The sequence below is a fragment of the Lepidochelys kempii genome, chromosome 6 (genome assembly GCF_965140285.1).
Source record: "Lepidochelys kempii isolate rLepKem1 chromosome 6, rLepKem1.hap1, whole genome shotgun sequence".
Classification (NCBI taxonomy): Eukaryota; Metazoa; Chordata; order Testudines; family Cheloniidae; genus Lepidochelys; species Lepidochelys kempii.
This window is the reverse complement of record NC_136385.1, coordinates 114,879,606-114,906,513: the sequence shown is the minus strand read 5'-3', so window position 1 is coordinate 114,906,513 and position 26,908 is coordinate 114,879,606. Positions and strand designations below refer to the sequence as shown.

Here is a 26,908-nt window from a genome sequence, read left to right as displayed (position 1 = left end):
CTTGGAAATTACAGTGCTCCCTCTCTCTGAGGTGTTCAGTCAACAAAAGTTTTACATCTTATAACAGCCTTATATGGTACCCCCATAAGAAACAGTGACAACAGGACTGGGCCCACTTAGTAGTACTGTAACTATAAAGAGTTTCATTTAGTAAGAACAAAGCTTTTCATACCACTTTCTTTAGGAAAAAAAACAATGGTTATAAAATTCAGATTGCTAAAGCTAGGCAGAGTTCATTCCCTGACAGTTCTACAAATACTAGACTTCAGATCTGTTCCACTGTACTTTTCTTAAATCTGATCAGTATGGGACACAGTTCTACTCCTCTTATACAAGGAGCCTCTTCTCTGAAGTGAGAACAGAAGTTGGCTCTGTATCTGTCCTTTTTATTTTGTTTTATTAGAGGAAAGCCTTCTTACTCTGCCAGTTTCTTGCTGGAAATCTGTTATTTCTGCCAAACCTTGTAGTCCTTACTGAGGTAACACTCGCACTGATTACAGACTGCAGGTTCTGACAGTTTGTTTATATTAGAAAGACAAGGTGGGGGAGGTAATATCTTTTTTTGGACCAGCTTCGAGAGACAAGCTTTCGAGCTTACAGAGAGCTCTTCAGGTCTGAATGTGACAGAGTCCAATATTGGTCAAAACGTTTTTCTTGTAATACAGCAAGGGATGAGGGAAGATTAAAACTGACTTTATTCTGCTGACACACTTGCATCCATGGTTTTAATTATTTGGTTTTGATTTTGGATGCTCAGCACCTCCACTTCAGAGATTTTTGCATTTCAAGCTGATGAATAAAATAACAAAATAAATAAAAAAGCAAAACACATAATTAAGCTTGAAGAAGTTGAGCAAGCAGGTAAAATGAAAAAGAGCTCTTTACTCAATATGCAGATTCAGATTGCATATTTATTAACCAAAGAAATGCATTCTGTACAAGGGCTACTTAAATTATCTTCATTTGGAATCATGCATATATTGTAGACCCAGAAAAATATTTTGCTGCAGAACTTAAATTATATTTACCCACCTGAAGCCATGTTCTCCTGTTTACTATCTTCAGAGCAACTAATTGTGAACTTACAAATATAGGGTTATAATTTGGGGTAAGAAACAAACATAAGCAAATAAACACAGTACAGATAACTCTCCCCTCCCCCCAGGCATGGCTAAGCATACAATAATGAAAAGGGGAGAGAGCAACACTCAGTAAAGATGCAGATTTTAATGTCAGCAGAGATGCCAGAAGGTTGGAGCGGGCTGTAAAGCCATGAACCAACCAGAGGCTGCCCAAACATGCCTGCATACCTCTAGTTGGCCTTCCTGACTGATATAAATGTTGTTTCCCTAAGAACAATAATACTGAGCCTGAGCCTGGAAATATTTGTTCATGTGAGAAATCCCATTAAAGTGAATGGTACTACTCACCTCGGTAAAGGTAGACTCATTATTTGGGCTTTATTGTATTTCAAAGTAATTTAAACTACATCTGCAATATGCTAAAATTTAGCTTACAGGCATACTTTTATTGATCTACTTTATTTCTATGACTAATAGAATAGGTCTTTTCCCAAAACTAAACAAAAAGGACGTGAGTGAAAAATTCCAACTATCAGGAGAGCTGGTCAAAAAGAAGGAAAATGATTTTGCACAAACCGACAAATTATTATTAATAATCATATTTATTACAGTCATTTCTAGGAACCAACCATGAACAGGGCTCAATTGCATGAGGCACTATTCAAACACAGGGTAGTAGACAGTCCCTGCCCTAAAATGCTTACAATCTAAATAGGCAAGACAGACAAGATAGGCGAAAGAAGTAGAACATACAAGCAGAGTGAACAATGCGATGGCAGCAAACAACATGTTGATGCCATTATTCCTCTCTGTTTTATTGAGGGGAGAATGGTGTTTAGTTGAGAGGCAGATTAGCTAAACACAAAGACAACAGAAGGGAGGGGGGACATAAAAGGAAGGGAGTGAAGGGAATAGGGCAGGGAAGAAGAGGAAGGGGAGGAAGCTGGAGGGTATGAAAGGCAAGAATAGAATGAGGCAAAAAGATTGAGGGAGGAGGTGGGTGGCAGTTAGAGCAAACAGCCAATCAGCACCAGGTGTCCGACCAAAAGTATAAAAAAATACTCCAATGACATCAATAGCCAGTAGTCCCTGATTAAGCTGTTTCTGCAGGTGCTCAGGTCAGCTTCAATCTCTGCCTGGCTTTTTTTCCTAAATATTACGTGGCTGGGGGATTTGAGGCTGGTGCTGCATGAGTCCTAGCCCCCAAATGGGGGATTTCCTTGCCCAGTTCTGGGACCAAGGAGTGCTGGAAGGAAGGTGCGGCCCTGGGCAGCAGTATCTGCTTTAACTGCTTCTGAAGTTGTTTCTGATTCACAGGGTTTGAAATTAACCTATTTTCCATTTTGGGGGAAATTTTCTACAATATTTTAGCCTAAATTTTTATAAAAATCATATTTCAAGTTGTTTTTAAACATTTTTGTTTGCTGAAAACCTGGTTTTCAGTAAGAGAATGAAAGTTTTTGTATATGAAAAAATCCTAAAATAATTTCAATAAAACATCATAGCAAATTTTGATAACTGATCATTTTTCAAGAAGTTTCATTTTTGATAAAAGTCATTAAAAAAGAAAATTCTGCAAAAAAATTTCAACTCACTCTGTTATTTAGTTAACAGTTGAACAAAAGACATTCTCCTAAGGAATAATGATAGGTAACAAGCAGCATAACTAATGGATTTTAAATGTTTTAGCCAGAATTTAAGCGCTAAATCGGTAAAATTTTGATTCAGTGGAAACAAAGATGGATTTATAGAAAGCATTTACAGCTTGATCCAAAACCCAGTGAGGTCAATGGGAGTTTTTCCATTGACTTCAATTTATTTTGCATCATGCCAATAAAAATCATTAAAGAAGAAACCAGGGTTAAAAAAAACCCAAAACTACACTCTTAAAGAGAAGGCAATTTATCTGGACAGTTGCGCCCCATGATTTCAGATATCTGAGATTGAGTAAGAATTTTTTCCTCCCTTAAGTCCTACTTCTCTGTCTTCTGGAGTTTGCAGTGAAGTTATCACATTGTACTTGCATAAGATTGTGTACATACAAACTTGCACTGAAATAAATCCAAAACAACTTGAACTAAATCAAAGTAAGAGTGCCCACACACAGAATTTGCACAACGAAGGGTGTGAATTACCTTCTAATATAGTTATTTTGTGTGTAGAGCAGCAGTCATAACAGGACACAAATTCAGACTAGTATTTGTCTTTAAATAGGATCATGGAAGAAGAGAAGTGTGAGGAGTTGCTCGCCCATACCTGATGTACTGGAGTCCCACTGAGCCCGCCCATTCCACCACCCTGGGCTCTCTCACCCTGTCCTGTTGTGCCGGGCCCTCAAGCCTCCTCTAGCACACACACAGGTAGGGACACACCCAGCTGCAAAGGCATACAGACACTGAGATCAGCTCTGTGTGGGAAGACTCAAATAAGGGATTGCCTAGCACTGAAGTGCACACCTCCTTCGGGGTGCAAACCCAAAAATATATTGTCTTGCACTGGATACAGATCTATACAGCGTAGGCTCATGAAATCCACTCCCTTTCTCAATGTGGAGGAAGATATGCACAGCTTTTCCTGTCGTCCCGGCCTCTCCAGTTATGAATTGCACAAACTGGTTTTGGAATAAACAAAAAACAAGTTTATTAACTACAAAAGGTCGATTTTAAGTGATTATAAGGGACAGCAAGCAGAACAAAGCAGATTACTGAGCAAATAAAACAAAACATGAAACCTAAACTTAATACATTAAATTAACTGATTAATAGTAGCAAATTCTCACCTAAATTTTGTTTTATGCAGGTTGCAGAGTTTCTTGAAGGTAAACTGCACTGCTTGCAGCTTAAATCTCCAGGTATTCCTTTCACAGGCTAGACCTTGATCACCAGGGCTCAACCCCTGGCCTCCCCCAGTTTAGCTCCTTTGTTTCTTTAGGTGTTTTCAGCAGTCTTCCTGCTTGGGCGGGGAGGCAGCGGAGAAGAACCTAGATTAACTCACTCCCCAGCCTTAAATAGGATTTGCATATAGCGGGAATCCTTTGTTACTCAGTTTGACCACCGCCCCCTCTTAAGGGAAAACATTAGAAGTCCAAGATGGTGTCCAGTACCAGGTGACATGATCACATGACCCTGCAGTGTCAAAGCAGCATCCCAGGAAGGAGGGACATCAATAGGACTTTGAAGATACTAATCTCCCTAATGGCCCATTCCAGGCTGACTGCATACTGTCGGGTGGGCATTCCCCAGATGAAAACACAGTTGTAATTGTTACATAGTCAATATTCCTAACTTCAGATACAGAAATGGTACATGCATACAAATAGGATCATCACATTCAGAAAATCATAACCTTTCCAATGATATCTCACATGACCCATCTTCCATAAAACATATCTTAGTTATACCTTTTTCCTATCATAGCGATATTTCTATGAAGAATATGAGGCATAATGTCACGAGAAGTTGGCCTGGGAAGAAGCAAAGGCTTAATTTAAACTCAAATACATCAGAAAATCTGGCAAAAAGATATTGAAAGGAGAAAAGAAAGGATGTTCTGTGTGCATTATATTAGCGAGTTTTCCCAGCATGAAAATTTCTTAATACTATTTGAAAACTTGAACATTTGAACACACTGAACTTTCCCAACAGAATGTTACAAATTGAGTTTTGTATAGAAAAGAAACTGAAAAGCACGAAGGAGACCCTGAAAGTTTGTTCTGGGGTTTTTTTTAGAACTTACTTACTATCTGCTCAACAGTTTTCCATTTAAGCAACATTAGCAATTAGAGCACCAGCATTTTCACCAATATAGTTCAGTAACCATTTTCACAATGAACCCCTACTGTGAAAACTCTGCCAGTTGGTCCTAACAATTTATTACAGGCTATACCTTGAAATTCAAGCTTTTAGCCAGAGAGCCTATTTTTTGTTACCATTTACAGGGGGGGAAATGCTATTTACAGGCGTATGTTATGTTACTGCAGCAGTTCTCAAACTGTGGGTCGGGACCCTAAAGTGGGTCACGACCCTGTTTTAATGGGGTCGCCAGGACTGGCATTAGACATGCTGGGGCCCGGGGCTGAAGCCAAAGTCCAAGCCCTGCCCTCCAGGGATGAAGCTGAAGCCCGAGGGCTTCAACCCTAGGTGGCAGGGCTCAGACTTTGGCTTCAGCCATGGGCAGCAAGGCTCAGGTTAAAGCCCCCCAATCCCAGGGCTGAAGCCCTCAAGCTTCAGGTTTGGCCTCTGTTCTGGGAGTCAGGGCTCGGGCTTCGGCCCCGCTGCCATGCTTCAATCCCCCTTTCCGGGGTCGTGTGGTAATTTTCGTTGTCAGAAGGGGGTCGTGGTGCAATGAAGTTTGAGAAACCCTGTGCTACTGTACAACAACCTAAATAAAAAGTGTTTTTCATTTTTCTCAAATAATCTCAAATGTCAAAATATAGACTTACCCTTTGGGGTAGATGGGAAGAAAAAATAGCTCAAACATGGATGCATGTCAATATGGTACCACTATGAGCAAATTTTTGATAAGCAATATTAGCATGTGGAATGAAGGGTTTGCTCCTTTGGTTATACACACACATACCATCTTGTAGATATGTAGCTTATAAGGCCATAAGGGACCAATATGATCATTTAGTTTGACTCCCTGTATGGCACAGGCCAGAGAACTACCCCAAAATAATTCTTAGATCAGCAGCTGGACGTGCATGAACAAGAACAACATCTGATTTTACAAGTTATACTATGGTACATGTCAGCATTTCGGATAACACAACTGAGTTCTTCATGCACTCGTACAAAAGCTGGATTGGCATAAAGAGGGACAGCCTTGGCTTCAGTCTCATTAATAATCCACAAAGTTTTAGTACTTCTTTTGAGGAGTTTCTGAAAATGTATGTCAATTGTGTGCATAACATTGATGACTGTACAAATTATAATAGATGTAGATGATGTTCAAGCATCTCTTCTCAGTTCTGCCAGTACAAAGCAGCAAAACCCCTGCTCAGAGGAAGCCTATCATGTGGTGGATTTGTTATATGTAACTATACCCATTAGGTCTCCAGAAATAAAAACATGACCTCAGCAATAGTGCAAGGCCAGTGTCCGGAGAGGATGGTTACCTCCCTTCTCAGCAATTGCCACCATACACTAACATGAACTGTTATTCACAGTGGAACCTTCAATATATAACCACGTAATATCCATTAGCAATTATGTAAATTGTAAAGATGAACACTACCTTATGAAGAATGAAGCCGCAGCTGAAGTACCAGCAGAGGCCCCAGCAGGAGCAACCAAACTCTGCGAGGTCAGTGAGCCGCCTGTTCCAGTTTGGTCACAGTTGTTCAGCCCTGAGGCGACGTGAACGTTAGGACCTTCCCGTCCACCCTCTGTTGCCGTTTCTGCCTGAAGAAAAATTTTAAAGATACATATGCGGATGTATACATATGAACATAGATTAAATGTATGACAGCCTGTGCTTAAAACATAGCCACAGCAAGGAAAAAGTAATGAATGTGGACAAGCATGCCATAAAGGACCCTGCAGTGGAGAAGGTTAAAACCATGACCACAGCAGACAAGCAGAGTAATACGGAGACCCTTTGTTCTGGGTAATGCACAGTTAAACAGTTTGACAAGCATGAAGAAATGGAAAACGATAAGCAGAACCCTTTTGTTTTACCGTGTTATTTTGCGGATGGCAGAACTGTTTATCTGGTTCAGTTATAACTGTCAGGAATTATTTCTCAGTGGCACATCAACTACTAGACCTATCTGTTTAAAAGGAGCTAAACAAACAAACAGTCATATTTGTAACTTGTATTCATATGAGCAGCAACGAGAAACAAGTAAAAACATCAATTTTTTAAACAAAAAACCTATAAGCCTCTGCTCTGCTGTTTTTCCAACATCATCGGTCTCAACGGCACAAGTATGTTACATTTCTCCTGCAAATGGTATCTGTGCAAAGAACAAGAGTGCCTGGGGATTAATCATTTTCAGTGTAAAGACCCAAATCAGTGGTGTTTGGGGGAGGTTTTGGTTTGTTTGGGGTTTTGTTTGGTTGGTTTTTGGCCAAAATAGCAGGGAAATCAGTATTCTGAAACAGACAGTGTCATGTAAGTATCTGAGGTGTAGGCCTATTAACTCTTCCATTGCCAAGTTTCATTAAGCTAGTTGTGATGTCCATGGCAGTCTGCAAAAATACACAACCACAGAGCTGGAAAAGTGTCCTTTTGGGGAGAACACGCTGTATTTCCAAGAGTACAAAAAGCTTAATTAAAGACGACACCACAATAAATATTTGTCAGAAGAGTTAATTGCTTCATATATGATAATATAGGATCTTTCTGTCATTTGAAATACTCCTCTGACATTTACAACTAATTAACTAAAACAAATTCAGGAAAAGGAGACAGCCTTGTAATGCAGCACAAATGCAATTAAATACTCCCTGGGATGCCACCAAATGTTAAATTCTAGGCCACCACAGATCAAGTTTTAAAGAACTATCTGCTACACAGACATCATAGTGCATCCACACTTACAGTCAATACCTCAGCTTTGTCACACACTGAAAAATCCAAACTGAGCTTCTCTCATCAGAGTGGGAGTGGCAAAATTCTTCAGATGTCAAGCAACTCCTTTCTAGTCAGTCACTTCACACCTGAAGTGCTGCATGGAGTTTCATTGCGGGCCCAATTTTCAAAAAGTGCTAAGTGCATCTTGACAGGTTCTGGGCACCCGCTATTCCCATTGAAGTCTAAGGATCGGATGCTTACAGAGTTTGGGTGGTGGGGTTTGTTAAGTGGTTGATGCTTTTCCCCATAGCAATTCACTAAAAACATTTTTACAGACTGATTTAGGAAACTTGACTCCAAGAAAGAATCTTCCAGAAGGCAATCCATAAATTCCATGTACACCTTTTGTTACTACAAATTAAAACTATAGGGCCAAAGTCTGGTCCCCATTGAATTTCACAAAAATTTCTTCATGGAGTTCTATAGCACTGGAATTTACGCAACAGTGTTTTGTGGCTAGCAGGAGAATCATACATTTAAGTTACAAAGTATTACAGAAGAAGCAAAGATTTATGAACTACTGGTTTTTCTGGGCAGACGCTTCTTAATCTAAAGCTAAAAGTAAAATGTGCACAGCTAACATGATACTTCATGGAATTTCAAGGCGACAGATATCAGAGATTTATGATGACTCAGTAGAACCTGTTGAGTGGATAACCGTTTTTTGCACCACACTTCTAGTCTTACAGTAGGTTACATCTCTTAACAGCTATTCATTTAATACAGCTCTATTGCTGAATGAGATATTTTTATGTCTAGTATGCATATAATGAAAGTGGATTTATCACACCTTTTTTGAAGCTATTATAGCATGTGGCCCTATACAGATAATGGATAACAATGTAGATATATACCCACCAGCTCTTACCCCTTTCAAAATCCACAGGCCTAAACTTCCAAAACTGCCTAGTGATTCTGGACACTTCAATTTTTTGAGTCCTTAACTTGAGAGGCCTTAATGGGGCCTGATTTTCAGAAGGCAAATGCTCTATACTTGCTGAACATCAGTCCCCTGCAAGGGGTCTCCAGTTCAGCACACAAAAGTTGCAGTGCCCAAAAGGTCGCTTTGAAAATTTAGCCTGCAGTTGCCTAGTAAGTGAAATGATTTTACTCTTTGCCTCTTAGAGAGAGATTTATATCAACGAACAACAGGTGGGACCCAAAGGAGAGTGCAATGATTCTTGGAAAGGAAAAAAAAAATGAGAACGAGGCATGCACGATAAATTAATCAGTGAAATAATGTATTTAAAGAGAATCCATACCTTTCCATTAAGTCTTTAATTACTCAATTAGTATTCTTAAACTCAGAGGTAACATCAGTTTTGCCATATATTGACAGAGAAAAACAAAAAGGTTCTTCAAAGCTTAGGATTCATTTCAAATAGTGTTTGCACCATCCTGAGCCAGCATGCCCCCTTGTGGGGTCCCAGAACTCGGGCTCCAGCCCAAGTCAGAATGTCTATACTGCAGTTTTACAGCCCTGTAGCCCAAGCCCAAGCCAGCTGAGACAGACCAGCTACAGATGTTTAACTGCAGTATAGACATACCCAAGTGGCTTAGGAGCCTAAATGCCATTGACTTTCAGTTAGACTTAGGAGCCTAAGTCCCTAAGTCAGTTTGAGACTAAATCCCAGCCTAAGTGCCTAAACCCCTTTTGAAAAATGATAGACACTGTGACGCTGAGCACAACAATGCCTAAATACCTTTAGAAATTTGGGCCTTAGGCTCTTTCAAAATGTTGCCTTAAGAGCCAGATTCACTGTTCATTGATATCTGTGAAAAGACTCCCACCTAAATTAACAGGCATTGGATCAGGCCCTAAAAGTGCATTAGTGTTAGAGAACAGTAAGCACTACTAGTGTTTGGCACGAGAAGTGGTCTGCTCCTGAAGTGTTGATTCTAATCAGGGACTGACTTCCCATTCCTTGGCTCTGCTGATGGGTCACAGGAGACCAGAACTGATTGTAATAAGTGCTTCACACAGGGGCAGGCTCAGCATCCACACAGCAGGGAATGCTCCCAAAGATGGACACTCACAACCAGCCCAGGGAGCCTTTTAGAGAGAATGTTTTCTAACTAAGTGTGAAGCAAAGAGGGAGGGGAGGGAAGATACAGAAAGGGATGGTGGGGATATGATTGGGAGAAAGATGGAGAGAGAGGTAAGGGGGAGGGGGGGTTAGGGAAGGCAGAGAACAAGAGTGTGTATGGTGTCTACCGGTCCTGTTAGCAAAGAAATTCTCTAGACCATTCTCTGATAAGCAAGTAGAGAGGCAAAAATGGAGCGTGGGAGGAGAGAGAAGCCAGAGATGAAAGAGGAAGGAGAGAAAAGCAGAAAAGAAACAAAGTACGAGGGAAGGTGGACTAATGCACAAGTAAGTTCTGCCAGTGCCAGCCATCAGAGAAAAGAAGTGTTGCTGATTCAAGAAATGCCAGTTCAGGCATTAGAAAATCGAGCAGGTCCGAGTCACTTGCCATGAGGTATGAAAACTAAAAACAAAAAACTTGGAGAACCTCCCATTCACTGCAATTTGTCACAAATAACAATTTCAGGATAATTTCAACTATGGGCCCTGAAGGATTAAAGCAAGATAATGAAAGGAGGTGTTGCTTTTAAATCGTGAGAATTACCTCATCCACAGTGCTCTTCTGAAGGATGTATTTTGAAAAAATCATTTTCCAGGGGAATGGGAGCAGGTTTGTTGATTGTTGGGGCATTTTTTTAAACTACACAAGTCTGCACAAGGAGATGACTTCAATAGGCTGCTGAAAGGGAACTGTGCCTTCGCTGTTTACTAAATTTTCATAAATCATTCATGATCAAGTGCAGAAATCACAACCTTGTCATTATAATGTGTTACTGACTGCACTGAATATTTTAACTGCCATAGGCTTCTGCTCCACAAGATTAATGGTTCCTTATAAAAATAAAATAAAAACCTTAACCCTTTGGAAACTGAATAATCCTCAAGGGAGAGATTTCCACAACTGCTCAGCATTGGATTTAACTCCACTCCCTCTATAAGTCACACACCCATTGACTTCAATGAAAGCAGAAGTAGGCCGACACTTCTGAAAATCTTACCCCATGTGTTTTACATTTCAGGACTGGCTGCCTGGGATTTTGTAGGCGTCTCTAGAAGGTGCTGTGGCAGGGGAGAAAGCTGGCCAGTGGCTGGAGCAACCAGGTCGGGACTCCTGACCTAATCTGCCCTCTCACTGTGGGGAACCTCTCTTGGCCTGTGCAAGACCTGCTAGGTCCCAGGGCCAGTCATGAGGACATGCACACACCAGAGTCACAAGCACTGCTCTTTGGCCATGGTGCTCCTGTTGGAAGTCAAATTATCTGAGCTGCGAATAGTGGCCATACATTTTGTTTTTTAAATTAGAAGATTGAAATACGACAGGGATGGGAGTCTTAAAGAGAGTATAGGGTGAGCACCAGGAACCTGGGGGCCTGGGGAGGTGAAGAAACTGAGCACCCTAGCAATTCTTGCATAGCCTCTCAGTGTTGGGCTGGTACAGTCCTACACATCCCACCCCATCTCTCACCCCAGTTAGCAGCAGAGGAGAGTTGGGATGGAGCTGCTGTGCGGGTTTATATCTTAGGTATTCATAGGGTGCCAATCATAGTAATAGCCAGATATCAATCACTACCATACGGAGGTTTAAAAAGACGAATTCAGAATTGGTGGCTCAAACTCCAGCTACTTGTCTTCTTTAATATGTTTGAAAAAAGTCCTTGTAATTCTTTACACGACACCAGGGAGCAGGCTGGTTTAAGGGCATAACAGGCAGTTCCACTGAGGCAGAGGTAAAGGTATTGCAGTAGGTCTGTTGAAGCAGATGGAAGATGGGGCAGGCAGGAGCATGAGTCCATCCAACATAGATGGGGAAAGAACTAGCAAGGAGATGTCTAAATGGGCAGGCAGGGAGTCAACCAGAATCAAGTGGGGAGGGATTAGCAAGTGAGGGGGTAGGGAGGGAGCGGCTGATCCAATTTGCTTCAAGGGGCAGAACAAGCCAAAGATGGTGTCACATGTTCCCTCACTCTGCAGGTACATTCACTAGGGTTCAGGAGCACCAGGGAACGGAGGCCTTTCTCTGTATACTCATACATGGATCAGTGCTCTCTATTGCGACCGTATGGCAGGAGCTCAGGAAACATCTGCCTAGTTTCAAATACATCAGACTTTTCCAAAATTATATTGTAGATAATTTCACAATACAATATATCAGATATCCAGGTTCATAAGATTTTGTCTACCTATAACCAAAGTAACAAAGTAACTAACAAGCTCTTAACTTATTAATAAAAGTTTGAGGTCCAAAGCCAAAAATTCATCCAGAATGTTTCCAGTCTCTGGACACTGGCCTTTGTCCATTGTTTCACAGATGCCAAGGCCAGAAGGGACCATTGAGATCATTCAGTCTGACCTCCAGGATAACACAGGCCACAGAATTTCCCAGAAATACCCAAAAAGCCAGCCTGCTGTTGCTGTGCTCCAGTGGAATAGTAACTGTAAAATCATGTGCATAAACTGGCACTGGGGACAGAGAAGAAACAAACGTTGAGATATAAAAGTTTACACAGATGCAGAGAGAAGGACAAATAAATTTGTGGACAATAAAATAAAGGTAGAAGAAAACCAGAAAGGAAAATCCCAAGAAAAATGGGTGGAGGTGTAAGAGAAAGGAAACAGATAGGATTTCTAAACATAAAAACCAAAGGTAGCTTCATTTAGGAGAGAAGTATAAAAAGGACACAAATTAAAGTGGACGGGTCCAATTGTCCTCTCACTTAATACAGTTTTACATATATGTAACTCTACTCATATTAATGGAGTTATTCCTGATTTACACCAGCATAAGTGAGATCAAAATTGGACACAGTTTCCTTTCCAAACACTGGGCCAATCTTGCAAGAATTCTGCATGCAGAATTCCAACAGAAGACAATGCGGATTTTGTATGTGGTGCTCTTGCAGGATTGGGCCTGTGGTTTTGCACTGGAGTTTGCGGGGGGGGGGGGTTCAGGGGGGTTCCCTTTAATCCAATAAGTTCCACTTTAAAACTACAGTGGTAACAGCTAATTAAATTGTCGAAATTGCTTGGCCTAACAAGTTTGCATCTTATATAAGCTACTGTTTGTACATGAAATAATGATAAATAATTTTACCCAAAAGCAATTCATGCTAAAACTCTATGACCTACTACCATTAACTGGAACAAATCTGATGTAAATCACTATCTGGGTAATTCTCAGACTGTAAACCCTCCTTTCCCCCAAGCATGGATGACAGGGTGCACATACCTTGGAAGTGAAATTTCTCCCTTTCAGACTCATTGTAAAGGTATCATGAAGTAAATGCCCATTTGAACTGAAACATGTTTGGGATAAACTTTTTACGAGTGTGTTTCCACTGGGACTTGTTATAAACTAGTAGGGCAGTTTATAACTAAAATACACTACTGTAGCTGTTTTACAACCTGCAGCTGTGCTGTGCTAACAAGAATACCGTCTCCCGTAATTTGTACCTAAACCTGCAGTGTCGGCCTTTTATGTGCATCACACTCTCTCTGTGAATCAAATACAGAGTTATCCCAAAAAAGGCACCACTGCCAGCTACAAATGGGAGTTTATAACACCTCACTATTGTTTCATCCTGAAAATTACATCAGAAAAAAAAAGCAGAGGTAGAATTTAGTAGAAATAGGAGGGTCTGTCCACCATCTCACACAGCAGTGCAGCAAGCTACCTCATAGGAGATTCAAAATAATGAGCAAACTCAGGGCCCTCAGAATTTGGATTAATGTTTGAGATTGAGGGCTCAGTCCTTGCACCCACTGAAGTCACTGGGAATGTTGTAACTGAATTCAATATGTCCAGAATCAGATGCTGAGAGCACAGAAGTGGGGCCTGATTCTTCACGGTCATGCACTTTGGGCCAGATTCATGCCTGTGCCGGTGCAAGGATGGAGAGGAGACAGCTTGTGTCTGCCTTTGCTTAGGGTCTATGGGGGCTATTCCTGCCCCTGGCACAGGCTAGGGCAGCTATTAGGGCTTGTGCCTCTGCTTCAGAGATCCCAATGAGGTCATAGGTGTAGTTTTTGGGGGGTGCAGGGGGACATTGCTCCCCCAAAGAGAGGAAAGGTGTGGGGGAGGGAGGGTCATGTGCCATTCCCTCCCCCCCATTTCTGTGAGTGCAGAGCTTAGGGTTGCCAACTTTCTAATTGCACAAAATCGAACACCCTTGCCCTGCCCCTTCCCCAAAACCCCATCCCTGCCCCACCTCCCACGCACTCCATCCCCACTCCCACCATCGCTCACTCTCCCCCATCCTCACTCACTTTCATTGGGCTGGGGCAGGAGGTTGGGGTGAGAGCTCCGGCTGGAGCTGCAGGCTCTGGGGTGGGGCCAGAAATGAGAGGTTCAGAGTGCAGGAACAAGCTCAGGGCTGGGGCAGGGGGTTGGGGTGAAGGCTGCAGGCTCCAGGAGGGAGTTAGGGTCTGGGAGGGGGTTCAGACATGTGGGAGGGAGTTGGGCTATGGGAGGGGGGTCGTGGCACAGGCTCCAGCCAGGTGGCGCTTACTTCGGGCAGCTCCCAGTCAGCAGCGCAGTGGGGCTAAGGCAGGCTCCCTGCCTACCCTGCAGCTCCCAGAAGCGGCCAGCATGTCCAGCTCCTAGGCAGAGGGGCCGGGGGGCTCTGCACGCTGCCTGCGCTCGCAGGTGCCGCCCCCGCAGCTCCCATCAGCCGCAGTTCCCAGCCAATGAGTGATGCAGAGTCAGTGCTCAGGGTGGCGGCACTGTATAGAGCCCCTGTGGCCACCTCTATCCCTAGGAGCTGGACATGACAGCCACTTCTGGCAGCCCTGCGCCACTAACCAGACTTTTAGCAGCCTGGCCAGCATTGCTGACCACAGCCAGCAGGGTTCCTTTCCAACTGGGCATTCCGGTCGAAAACCAGTGCCTGGCAATCCTAGCCGACCTGCCCTGGAGGGCCTGCTCTGCTCTACCTGAGTGAGATAGGTGAGGGAGAGGGGCTCTGTGCTTCCCATGCTGCCCCCTCCTCCTGCCCCAGCATGTTTCGGCTGGCAGGGAGCAGAGGGGGCGGGGCGGAGCATCTGTTCTCCTGTGCTCTGGGTCCCTGTCTGGGCAGCTGGATGCCACCTCCTGGGTCCTAGTGCCCGCCACTCTACTGTACAAAGGTGAATGCCTACAGGGGGACAGGGAGAAGCGAGAGTGGGGAAGCAGGTGGGATAGGAGATGGTATGGGGCAGGGGAACGTGGGGAGAGGATGGGGAAGAGAAGGGGATACAGGAATGCGGGGGGAGCAGGAGCAGGCATGTGAAGTCCCCTTAGCAGCAGCAGCCACCCCAACAGGGAAGTGGTCACAGCTGTACCACAGCAGTGACGTGGCTGCAGCAGCCGGTGCTGGGGTGGCTGCCAGCAGCAGCTGGGGCTCCCCTGTTAAGTCGGAAAAATTCCCTCCCCCTCCGAGCACCAGCAGCCCAGATACCACTCCAGGCAGGGGAAAGAGCCAGTGAGCCAAGGAAACTGGCTTCAGTATTACTCCTGGGGGAATTCTGTGCCAAAAAATTAAAAATTCTGCACACAATATTTTTAAGTTCTGCAAATTTTATTTGTCAAAATAATACTATATAATCATGCCTTCTTTCAAAATACCTGTCAGCAAGTATGTCTGTAACAATACAAACAAACACAAAAATTCCCCCAGGAATAGAGCATTAAAGAAACCCCTATGACAACCCAGTTCCTGTTTCTCTGCCCCCTCCCTCCCCCCAGAGCCCAGCCAGGGGGCCAGACATGCACAACCCCTCCCCCAGAGAGCAGCCATGGCGCCACACCCCCATTCATTACGCCTGAACTCCCTCCCTCCTGAGCCCAGCCATGGGGGATGCCCAGCCCACCTACCTGCACCCCCTCCCTCCCAGAGCCCAGCCATGCCCCCCAGCTCAGTCACCCTCCCCCTACTGCCCAGAGTCCAGCCATGCCCCTCCCCCTATTGCCCAGAGCCCAGCTGTGCCCCCCTCTCCAGCCCAGACACCCTCCCCCTATTGCCCAGAGCCCAACCGTGCCCCCCCCCGCCCCCAGCCCAGACACCCTCTCCCTGCCACCCAGGGATCCAAAGGGAGAAACAGCCTGTTACAGGCCCCAGGCTTGTGTAGAGTTTCCTTCGCACCATCGTCTCCTTCCCTCAGGGCATGCTGGAAGCTGCAGCTGCTAGGAACTCTCTACTCTCCCCCCCCCCCCGCCCCAACCCCCTGCAGTGTATTCTATCTGCAAGCTAGTCTCTGCCAGGTTCAGCAGCCTGTAGTGGCAGCCAGCAGCACTGCAGCCCGTTTCTGTGCGGGAAAGGAAATTATATGCAAAAACCATTAATTTCTGCAAAATTCTGCATGGAGCGGTAGTGCAGAATTCCCCCAGGAGTATCAGCATGCACATGGGTGTGTCCGTATGTGTATGCCCACTTCCCCACATCCCCACCAATATAGAGGTCAAACTATGCCTATGGCAGGGGTGTGGGGCCACCACAGTCACTACTTCTCATCCACCCCCTGAAATGCCTGCTTCTCCTCTAGGCTGCCCAGGTCCCTGCTTTGGAATGCTGCTGAGGCCAGAGCTGCTGCAGAGGCTCCCCTCCAGGGCATTCCTTGGGGAGGAATGGCTATGCCTGTTCTACAGCACTGAAGCTAGTGCAAACAGACCGTCAGGCATTGAGAAATCTAGCCATTTGTGTGGTCATTTGCACTCATACAAAGTGGGTGTAAAATGCGACCATTCTCATTTAGCAGCATTCTACAGCCACTTCACACCGGGGTAAATGGCCACACCCAGTCCCAGGCAGTGCAAAATCAGCTCTGTGCCACTCAGTATCCAGCGGAATCTCTTTCTTACCTCTACCAGCTGATTAACACATTGTCAAATAAACTCTGAGAAACCTGTGTGCCCTCCTAGATGCCCTGTATAAACCTGGCACCCTCAGATTTAGGATCACAGAGGAAAAGGCAGCCCCAAATGAAAGGAGTCTCCTGCTGGATATTCCTCATTTTCAAATCACTACTTTGTGGGGGATGGATTCCAAACAGTCTCAGTGGAGTAAACAAAGCCTATGCTTGAATAACTGGGATCTGTCTGCCACAAGAAAACCTCACCTGACATGTTTTATCAACACACATTAGAAATGAATGCAGCTTCCCAAAGCCAAAATGTTTTAAACTACCACTTTGGTCACAATTAAAAATGGACTGTTTGCCCAAATCTGCAGCCCATGGTTTCTTGGTTGACTCCCCTGACTACACTGACAGAAGTCGGTAGTTGAAAGCAAAGGGAGGCACTTCCAAGCTTGAAATAATATACATTTACATCAGCTTAGGATTTGTTTTCCTCACATAAGACAAACCAGAGCAAAGGCCTTTCCATTAGTGCAAACTTCCAATAGCCCGATATTTCTTTAAGGGAAGAGAAGAAAGATGGTCATGTATGCAAGGCACAGGACTTTGAATCACGAGACCTGGGGTGGCCTGCCCCTGGCTCTGCCACAGACTTCCCATGGGATTCTAGGCAAGTCACTTAATCTCACAGTGCCTCACTCCATCTGTAAAATGGAGACTACAATACTTTCCTACCCGAGAACATCCTCATTAATATTGTGAGGTGCTCAGATATTCTGATCATGAGCAGCAGAGAAATCCCAATAAAGAAAATAAAAGGCAAAAATGGGAGACACTCATTCCTAATTTCTATTTTGATCATGCTTGGGCCTGTGTGTTAAATTTAAACTACTTTAAAGAAAACAATTTTAGGGACCAACCTTCCTGTCAGGTACCAGAGTACATGTCACTGTGCAGCTAGTATCTTGCTTAAAAATGTACAAGTTCTGGCCATCTGAGGGGAGAATTGGGCCCTTAGCACACACAAAGCTACTAAACAAGGCTCTGTGACAGGCCTAAAATTTATGCTGCCCTCTGGGCTACATGCATGCTGACTCCTCACTAAGTCAGCCCACCCCAAGAGAGTTTGGTCAGTAGGCAAAGCCATCAAAGAGAAAGAACACTGGAGTTCCAAGGCAGGGGATGGACAGTTCATATGCGTGCAGTGCAACTCCTTTATCGTCAGTGCCCTCTTTATTTACTCCTCTAGAGTCAAGCAGCTTGTGGAATTTATTACAGCCCGAGAGCTCGATTAACACAGATGCACAGCGACTTAACAGTTCTTGATCGGGGTTGTGTTGGTTCTTTTTGAAACCAGACCAGAGTCTTTCTAACCTTGGTATGTTAGCAGGAGGTGCGGGAACTCACACATGCCACCTCCGATCACTGGAGAGGATCAGAAGGGGAGGGTATCAAAAGTGATGCAAGGGATCATCGCCAATGCATGGATGGACAAACTGCCCCTTCCCCACCCAGTCATCAGAGGAAGAGTCCCTTCCCCTATCTATCCATCCAGCTATTTACATGACCCTCACCACCATCCCATCTGAGTTCCTACCCTGATACATCACTTTTAGTTTGAGAGACGTGACAGAATGGGTGCTGAGCCTCTCTCTTTGTCCAACAGCACTGAGCTGTCAGTCAGTAGCCTTCCCAGTCATCATGTGGCCTCTTTCAAATTCTGCCCTGAAATAAGAGCATGAAGTCAGACAGGAAAGAACCTACTACCCTGTGTTAGGACAAGGGATTTGCTCAGTGAATCTTCTGATGTCACTCCCTCAAGCCTGATTGCAAACATATGGCAACTGGGCAAGGCAGGATGACTCCAGCCCCTAGAACAAGGTCAAATTTGGGCAGCCAACCTTCATGACTGCACAGCTGGGGAGAGCGTTAGAGAGTCAAACTTAAAAGAAGGGCTAACTTTGCAGAAGAACTAAATATAAACTCTGTATAAACCATATCTTTGTGTAACACAGTTAAGAAATATACATAGATTTACTTCTCTAAAAGTGTTATATTTTTAATCTTACAAGTACTACTTTAAGATTCAAGGCAAGCCTCTAATTATTGATTCTTAGTTACACTGGGAAATTACCTCATCTTAGTCTTAAAATTCTATTTATAAGCCTAATAATCTCATCATTGATTACTGTGAGTGTATTCTAATTATATATCCATTACCTCCCCAACAATGAAGTAAGATCAATAATGCACATAAATGAAAAAGGAACTTAAATGCATACATTAATGCCATTTCAACTAGCATTATTTTATACACCATCTAGAACCATGCTACAACATTAACAATACAATAAATCTTTTTCAATTAACATAGTTGGTTTGACACCATGTTCTGTAGACCGGCAATAAATTCCATTAAATATACATATATGAAATGCATGAGAAGTCTAGGCATTCTAGCTACATACTATAAATTCTCTCTCTATTTTTTTTAATTTAATGGAACAGTTGTTTTGTAATGGCTTTTTATGTCTGAGTTTCAATAACTAAACCAAAAAAAGGGAAAAGCATCTACTACCACGGTGTTTTTGTCCATGTTACATGACCCTCATATGTATCATAGCATTCCACCACTCAGGAATGTCATGATTCTGGTGCTTAGGTGCTGGGGCAATGGTGTATTTCACCGGCCTTTTAAAGAGTATGTCGAGGATTCAAGCCCCTCAACTGGAGTAGTGTGTCCAGTTCTGGACGCCACATTTCAGGAAAGATGTGGACAAATCGGAGAAAGTCCAAAGAAGAGCAACAAAAATGATTTAAGGTCTAGAAAACACGACCTATGAGGAAAGACTGAAAAAACTGGATTTGTTTAGTCTGGAGAAGAGAAGAGAGAGGAGACATGATAACAGTTTTCAAGTACATAAAAGGTTGTTACAAGGAGGAGGGAGAAAAACTGTTCTTCTTAATCTCTGAAGATAGGAGAAGAAGCAACGGGCTTAAATTGCAACAACAGTGGTTTAGGTTGGACATTAGGAAAAATTTCCTAACTGTCAGGGTGGTTGAGCACTGGAATAAATTGCCTAGGGAGGTTGTGGAATCTCCATCATTGGGGATTTTTAAGAGCAGGTTGGACAAACGCCTGTCAGGGATAGTCTAGATAATACTTAGTCCTGCCTTGAGTGCAGGGGACTGAACTAGATGACCTCTCGAGGTCTCTTCCAGTTCTATGATTAGACAAATGAGAAAATTTTGTCCCATCAAGTGCATCCACCAGTCCAGGCCCAAGACTACTTGTGTCAAGTCCTCACAGGTCTGAAAGATTCTCTCTTGTGTAACACCGACAGACCCCAGTTGTCAGAGGGGGATACTGAACTGGGACCTTTGGAACTTGGTGCATGAGCCTCTACTGCAGAGGTGGGCAAACTTTTAATATGGAGATATACCTATCTCACAGAACTGGAAGGGACCTTGAAAGGTCATTGAGTCCAGTCCCCTGCCTTCACAGCAGGACCAAGTACCATCCCTTATTGTTGCCCTAGATCTCTAAGTGGTCCCCTCAAGGACTGAACTCACAACCCTGGGTTTAGCAGGCCAATGCTCAAACCACTGAGCTATCCCTCCCCCCTATAGCCTACAGGACTGTCCTGCCCGGCCCTTGAGCTCCCGGCCGGGGAGGCTAGCCCCCCGGCCCCTCGCCTGCTGTCTCCCATCCCCCGCAGCCTTCGCTCGCCATGCCGCCAGCACTCTGGGCAGTGGGGCTGCGAGCTCCTACTGAGCAGCGCAGCTGCGAGAGCCGCCGGCCTGCCCCGGTGCTCTAGACTGTGTGGAGGCATGGCTGGCTCCAGCCAGGCAGCACATGCCAGTCCTGGTGCTCTGAGTGGCATGGGAAGGGAGCAGGGGGGGTTGGATAAGGGGCAAGGGGACAGTCACGGGACAGGGAGCGGTTAGATAAGCGTGGGAGTCCTGGGGGGCCTGTCAGGGGGCCGGGATGTGGATGCGGGGGGCAGTCAAGGGAAAGGGAGCAAGGGGGGTTGGATAGGGGTCGGGTCCCAGGATGGGGGCGGGAAGTGGGAGGGGGCGGATGGGGGCAGAGGCCAGGCTGTTTGGAGAGGCACAGCCTTCCCTACCCAGCCCTCCATACAGTTTTGGAACTTCCATGTGGCCCTCAGGCCAAAACGTTTGCCCACCTCTGCTCTACTGCATGAGCTAAAAGCCATACAGCTCTTACCTAAGGTTGTAGAGCAAACTCATTAATCTCTCTCTCTAAGTGGTCTCAGTGCCACTAAATGGGACAGAACACCAGACTCAGGTGTGTGAGTTATATTTGCACCAAGCGCTCAGGTAGAAGCCGATGAGTTCCAGATGACCCTGTCAAGCCAGGTAGCTTATTATACTGCACCCACCTCTGAAGAAGGGTGCCTATTGGAGACTGACCCTAGGAGACAACTTCCAAATATCCACAAAGCATATAAATAGTAAGTATATAAATAGTTACAAGTGCACCAATTAGAGGGAGAGGACAAAGGAGAAGAGAGGTGAAGGGGCCTCTAACTGGTGGATGACCTAGACATAAGACCAATAAACAGCCAAGATAAAACTGTCCTATTTGTAAGGTCCACATATCCACCTATCAAAAGCCTTACTACCACTGGGACATGAGTGGTAGGAACAAAAATAGGTAAGTAAACCAAAATTAAGAGAACAAAAAGCTAACACTGGTAGCCTGCAGTTCACAGTATCCAAAAGTAGAATATTCAGACAATGAAATGTTGTTGTAATGCTTGCTGAATAACCAAAATATGAACAAAGTAACAGCTTTGCAAATTTCAATAAGAAATTCTATTTCTGACAATACTGTTACTATAGTCCTACTGGAAATACCACTACGATCTTAGTGGAATGGGCTTAAATGCTTTGAGGCGTCACTCTGTTAGAGCCAATGTAAAACTCCTTCATATCCAAATTAAGTCATGTAAAACAGTGACCTTCACACCTTATGGGATGAAAAAAGTTTTGGGTTTTAGACAGATTCTGATCTAAAAAATGTGATATTTGATGACCTTTCTGAGGTCCAGACTGAAGCTGGATTTCTGTCTCATGGGGAAGATTGTAAAAAAGGGAGTGGGATGTTCTGATCAAATGCAATGATTAGTTGATCCGGGGATCATAAAGGAGCACATAAATAGTGCAAGTGACTTATGACAAAGCAGAAGAAATGGAAACTGGCTGGATGAATAGGAACAGGGAAGGTCCCTGTCAAAATCAGTTCAGCAAAGGAAGTACATGGTTAAAACCTCTTGGGTGAGAAGAGGAAGATTCTCCATCGGGATGTACATTTTAGGATACACTTGTTGAGTGGGAAATTCTGCCTTCATATGTATTCACCTAAATCCCATTCAAGTGAATAGGAGACTCTTGCCTGAGAATTCAAGGACAGACTTTGAATTGTGATTAAAATAACCGGGCCAGATTCTCAGATGGGGTAAATCAGCATAGTTTCTTTGACTTCAATAGACCTATACTGATTTACACGAGCTGAGGATCTGGCCGTATCTGGCTGATCTAGCAAGGTACTTAAACACATGCATAACTTAAGACATATGAATAATTCCACAGACTTCAACTGGACTAATCATGTGTTTACTGGCAGTTGTGTGCTTAAGCACCTTGCTGAACAGGGGCATATATTTGGTCATCTTATTCTGCATGTTACTTCTATTTTTCTAATAATCCAATTTTCCAGTTCTCCCACTGAATTTTTTAAAGCAAACGAGAACAGCAGTTCTCAACCGGGGGATCCGCAAGCCGTTTCAAGGGGGCCGCAAGACCCTGTGACTCAAGCCCCGATCCCTGGCACCGCACCCCAGCAGGGTTGAAGCCAGAGCCCCGAGCCCTGGTGCTCCCTGTGGAGCAGAAACCCTGAGCCCATGATGGGCAGAGTTGGCAACATGGAGGGCAATCCCCCACCTTCCAAACTGCAGCACAAGAGCTTGGCAGTCCCGGTGGCAGCTCCATACCTCTCCTCCCCGCCCCCCTTCTCACCCCCTGGCCAGGCTGGAGGCAGGAAGCCAGAGCTGGGCAGTGCAGGGCAGCTGCTGCTTTGGCTGGTGCCATGGAGCAGGCAGCGGCAGCATTCCCTTGTCGCCTGCTCATACCCCAGGCTGAAGCTGCTCCTCAGCTCCCAGCCCCTTTTGTTCCTGCAGCGGCAGCCTGTAAGAGCCCCCCCACAGTGGGGAGGCCCAGCTCTGTGGCTGGCAGACCCCTTCGGGAACAGGGACCGCAGGGGAATCCTCCCAGCACACAGCCCCTAGTACCCCCCTCCCTGCACCCTGAGCTATCCTCTGCCAGCACACCACCCAGCTACCCCTCCTCCCTGAGCCACCCCCATCTGCACACAGCCCCAGCTACCCCCTCCCTGCCCCGAGGCCTCCCCACCCCCACTAGGCCCTGGAGTTTTATAGCATATCGAGTGGGACCTCAGAAAGAAAAAGGTTGAGAACCCCTGAACTAGAAGATTTAAGAAGCTGCAATATTTTTGCAATATAACCGGTACCATTTGTTTCTATTCAAATCCCATGTCACATTGTTTATGTTTTGGCATAAAATGCAAGGGAAAACAATTTGCTGTAATGTTTTTACTGCACTGGGGATAGCTACATTAAACTGGTTAATGTAGTATATAAATATATTTACCTGAAAATGTACAGAAAGACATAACTTTTCCTGAGTCCATATATTTGCACGTTTCTAAAAGGTTATATATATTTACATTGATTTATTAGCATCCTGACCAAATTCCAGCATAGGTAAATCACATTTGGCATGCCTGAGCTTCCCCGTGCAGTTCTTCATTCCTATTCTAAACTTTTGTGTAGTGATGCTATGCATTGTTGGACCTTTGTCACGTTTCACCCCAGAGGTGAAATTGTATTCAATTTGTTAGCTTTGAGACAAAAAGGGCTATTAAAAATAATATTCACACTCTTCAACAGCCAGACACAAATCAATTGTCTTAGAGTTATATCACCCCAAAAGGAACATCTCTAGCTGGTCAGTAGTTTTTTTTAAACTGTTGACCAGAGAGCAATCAATTGAAGCAACTGATCACAAGACTATCTTTTGAACCTTATTCCCTATGTTTTTCCCCCTACATTTTATTCTGTCCTGGTTCCCAAACCGTTTTTCCCCAATAGTTGATCCTGCAACACATAACACTATAATTTATACAGCACCCAAAGTCTACTAGATGCTTTAAAGATGCATCCCTGTCCCAAAAGTTTACAATCTGAGTTCCAAACCCATATAAGAACTGCAGCAATTCACTAAACACTGCAGCTCACAGGTGGGCATTATTGTTTGAGAGGGGTATTTAGGAGGGAACACTTTGATTTGAAGATTATTGTAAAATATTCATAGTTGTTCTGTCTCCCAGATAATATTTTTACTATATTGTCCTTGAAATTGGTCATGCGTGAAAATTATTAACATACAGAAAATATGTTCTTACATAATGGATCTCATGAACTCATGAACATAATGGAACTCTATGAACATACACTCTGAGGCTCTTTTATCTGTAACCTTGAAGGGTTACACCTCTGCCACAGACTTGCTGAGCTAGTCACTTAGTCTTTCCATTGCCCAGTCTTTAAAATGGGGATAATACCTAATTCACATGCTGTAGTGAGTGTTAATTCATTAATACATGTAAAGCACATTGAGCTCCTTGGATAGAAAGCTACCACTTAGTGTAGTAAACACATTATTTCAAGAAGGATCCTCTCTTACACATCCTGTATATGAACTAGAGCTGGCCAAAAGTCAGAATTTCCAGAATTTTAGCGTTTCAAAATTTGGTTTCACTCCAAAACATCTAATGGTCCTTTCTGGTCTTAAACTCTATGAATCCACATTTTTCAAAACTTCTCACAAACCGTAAATCTTGCAGAAGTTTCATTTCCAAAACACCAATACATGGTGCTTTCAAACAAAGTGTGCAGGGCCGTCCCTACCCATTTTGGTGCCCTATCCAGGCCCAGCCTGCTCCGCTCCGCTTCCCTGGCTCCCAGCCTTGGGGGGCAGGGGGGAACCACCCCCCAACACTCACCAGCAACGCGGAGCAGGCTGGGGCCGGGTCGCTCCACTTACCGCCGCCGGTGAGTGCAGGAGGCCCGACCCCTGCTGCAGTCCTCAGGAGAGTGGGGGCAGGGCTGGGGCAGAGCAGGGGAGGGGGCTTTGTGGAAGCGGTAGAGTGGGGGCAGGGGATGGGGTGGAGGCCATGGAGAAGAGGCGGAGCGGGGGCTGGAGCAGCACGCAGCTGCGTTGGGCACCAGGAAATTTGGTGCCCCAATTTCCTGGTGCCCCACGCAGCTCTGTACTTTGCACATGGGTAGGCCAACCGGTTGTCCCACAGGACAACAGGTTCTAAAAGGGTTTCTAAATTATCAACTGGCGAAAAGCGGCGCCTTAGGCTCCGACCCCGTGGGTGCTCCGGAGCTGGAGCACCCACGGGGAAAATTCTGCCCCTGGCCCCAGCTCGCCTCCGCTCCGGCTCCGCCTCCGCCCCCGAGTTACGCTCCACCCTGCTCTGCTTCTCCACATCCCCGCCTTCCCACGAATCAGCTGTTTGCGCGGGAAGCTGGGGGGCTGAGAAGCAAGCGGCGGCTTCGCGCTCAGGCCCAGGGAAGTGGAGGTGAGCTGGGGCGGGGGGCGCAAGGAGGGCCACCCGCGCTGCAGCAGGTAACCCGGGTGGGGGGGGGCGCTCAGGGGAACCGCTGCCCGCCCCAGCTCACCTCTGCCTCCCTGGGACTGAGCGCGAAGCCGCGCCTGCTTCTCAACCCTCCCAGGCTTCCCGCGCGAACACCTGATTCACGGGAAGCCGGGGGGGGGGGGGGGCAGAGAAGCAGAGCGGGGCAGCGCGTTCAGGGGAGGAGGCGGCGGGGAGGTGAGCTGGGGCTGGGGCCAGGCACGGGGCAGGGAGCTGCCGGTGGGTGCTCTGCACCCACCAAATTTTCCCCGTGGGTGCTCCAGCCCCAGAGTACCCACGGAATCGGCGCCTAAGGCGCCACTTTTGATGTGATCAGTGGGGGAGCGACCATTCCCCCTGCTGCCCCCTAGCTTTGCTACCCCGCCCCTAGGAGCCAGAGGGACCTACCGGATGCTTCCCGGGAGCCGCCCCAGGTAAACACCGCTGGGACTCCCCACCTTGCCCCCCAGCAGGTCCCTGTGGCTCTTAGGGACAGGGCGGGGTAGGGTGGGTACCCACTACGGTGGCCCACGAGACCCTCCTGCCTGGTTCCGGGGGCAGTCAGGGGACAGGAGAGGGGGGTGGACGGGGCAGGGGTCCCGGGGGGCGGGGCAGGCCACAACCCCCTCATGGGGTGAGGAGGGAACTGCTTGTTAAGATTTTGGCAGCTCATCACTGGGTAAATCCATCTGACTTCCATGGCGATACTGCAGATTTACATCAGGGTAACAGGTGTGTGTTCGATTGTTTCACCCACCACTGAAAGTCACCCCCTCTAGGATGCAAACACAGTAGTCTTTCTGTAACTGCAATATTACACAGCAGTGTTTTTAGAAGGCAGTGTTCTGCTGAACTTGGAGCTCAATCAGCTGAAACTACCAAACAACCTTAGGCAGTGATTATGTACAAGGATGTAGACTGATATACAGTAGTATGCCAATCTGAAATCTGTCCAGAGCCAACAGCTCCAGTCTTGCAAAATCTGCTTCAGGATATTAAAATGGCCACCAGTAGACTTCAATTTGTCTAGATCTCATCTGAATGGGGGCACCTCCAGCAGCACAATGATGGGGTATTCGGTCAGTATGAAATTTTACTTTTTTTTTTTTTTTTTTTTTTTTTAAAGAAGAGTGTCTCCTACATAGCAAACAACTTTTGGTCTGTTCTCTTGAAGGTCTTTTAATGACCAATACAGATCATACAAAATTAGTAACTGTCATAAATATAAGGGGAAGGGTAAACCCCTTTAAAATCCCTCCTGGCCAGAGGAAAAATCCTCTCATCTGTAAAGGGTTAAGAAGCTAGGATAACCTCGCTGGCACCTGACCAAAATGACCAATGAAGAGACAAGATAATTTCAAAAGCTGGGGGGAGGGAAAAGCAAAGGGTCTGTCTGTGTGATGCTTTTGCTGGGGACAGAACAGGAATGGAGTCTTAGAACTTAGTAAGTAATCTAGCTAGATATGCATTAGATTCTGTTTGTTTAAATGGCTGAGAAAATAAGCTGTGCTGAATAGAATGGATATTCTTGTCTTTGTATCTTTTTGTAACTTACGGTTTTGCCTAGAGAGATTCTCTATGCATCCAATGAA

At 45.3% G+C, this 26,908-nt stretch overlaps 1 protein-coding gene across 1 annotated transcript in view; it reads right to left on the bottom strand.

Annotated features, from left to right (window-relative positions):
- Window positions 1-26,908, bottom strand: part of KIF26A (kinesin family member 26A) — a 132,393-nt gene that overhangs the window by 57,221 nt on the left and 48,264 nt on the right. Inside the window, exon 4 of the mRNA XM_073349797.2 lies at window positions 6,318-6,484. Coding sequence (XP_073205898.1) covers window positions 6,318-6,484 — 167 coding nt within the window. The remainder of the gene's footprint in view (window positions 1-6,317; window positions 6,485-26,908) is intronic.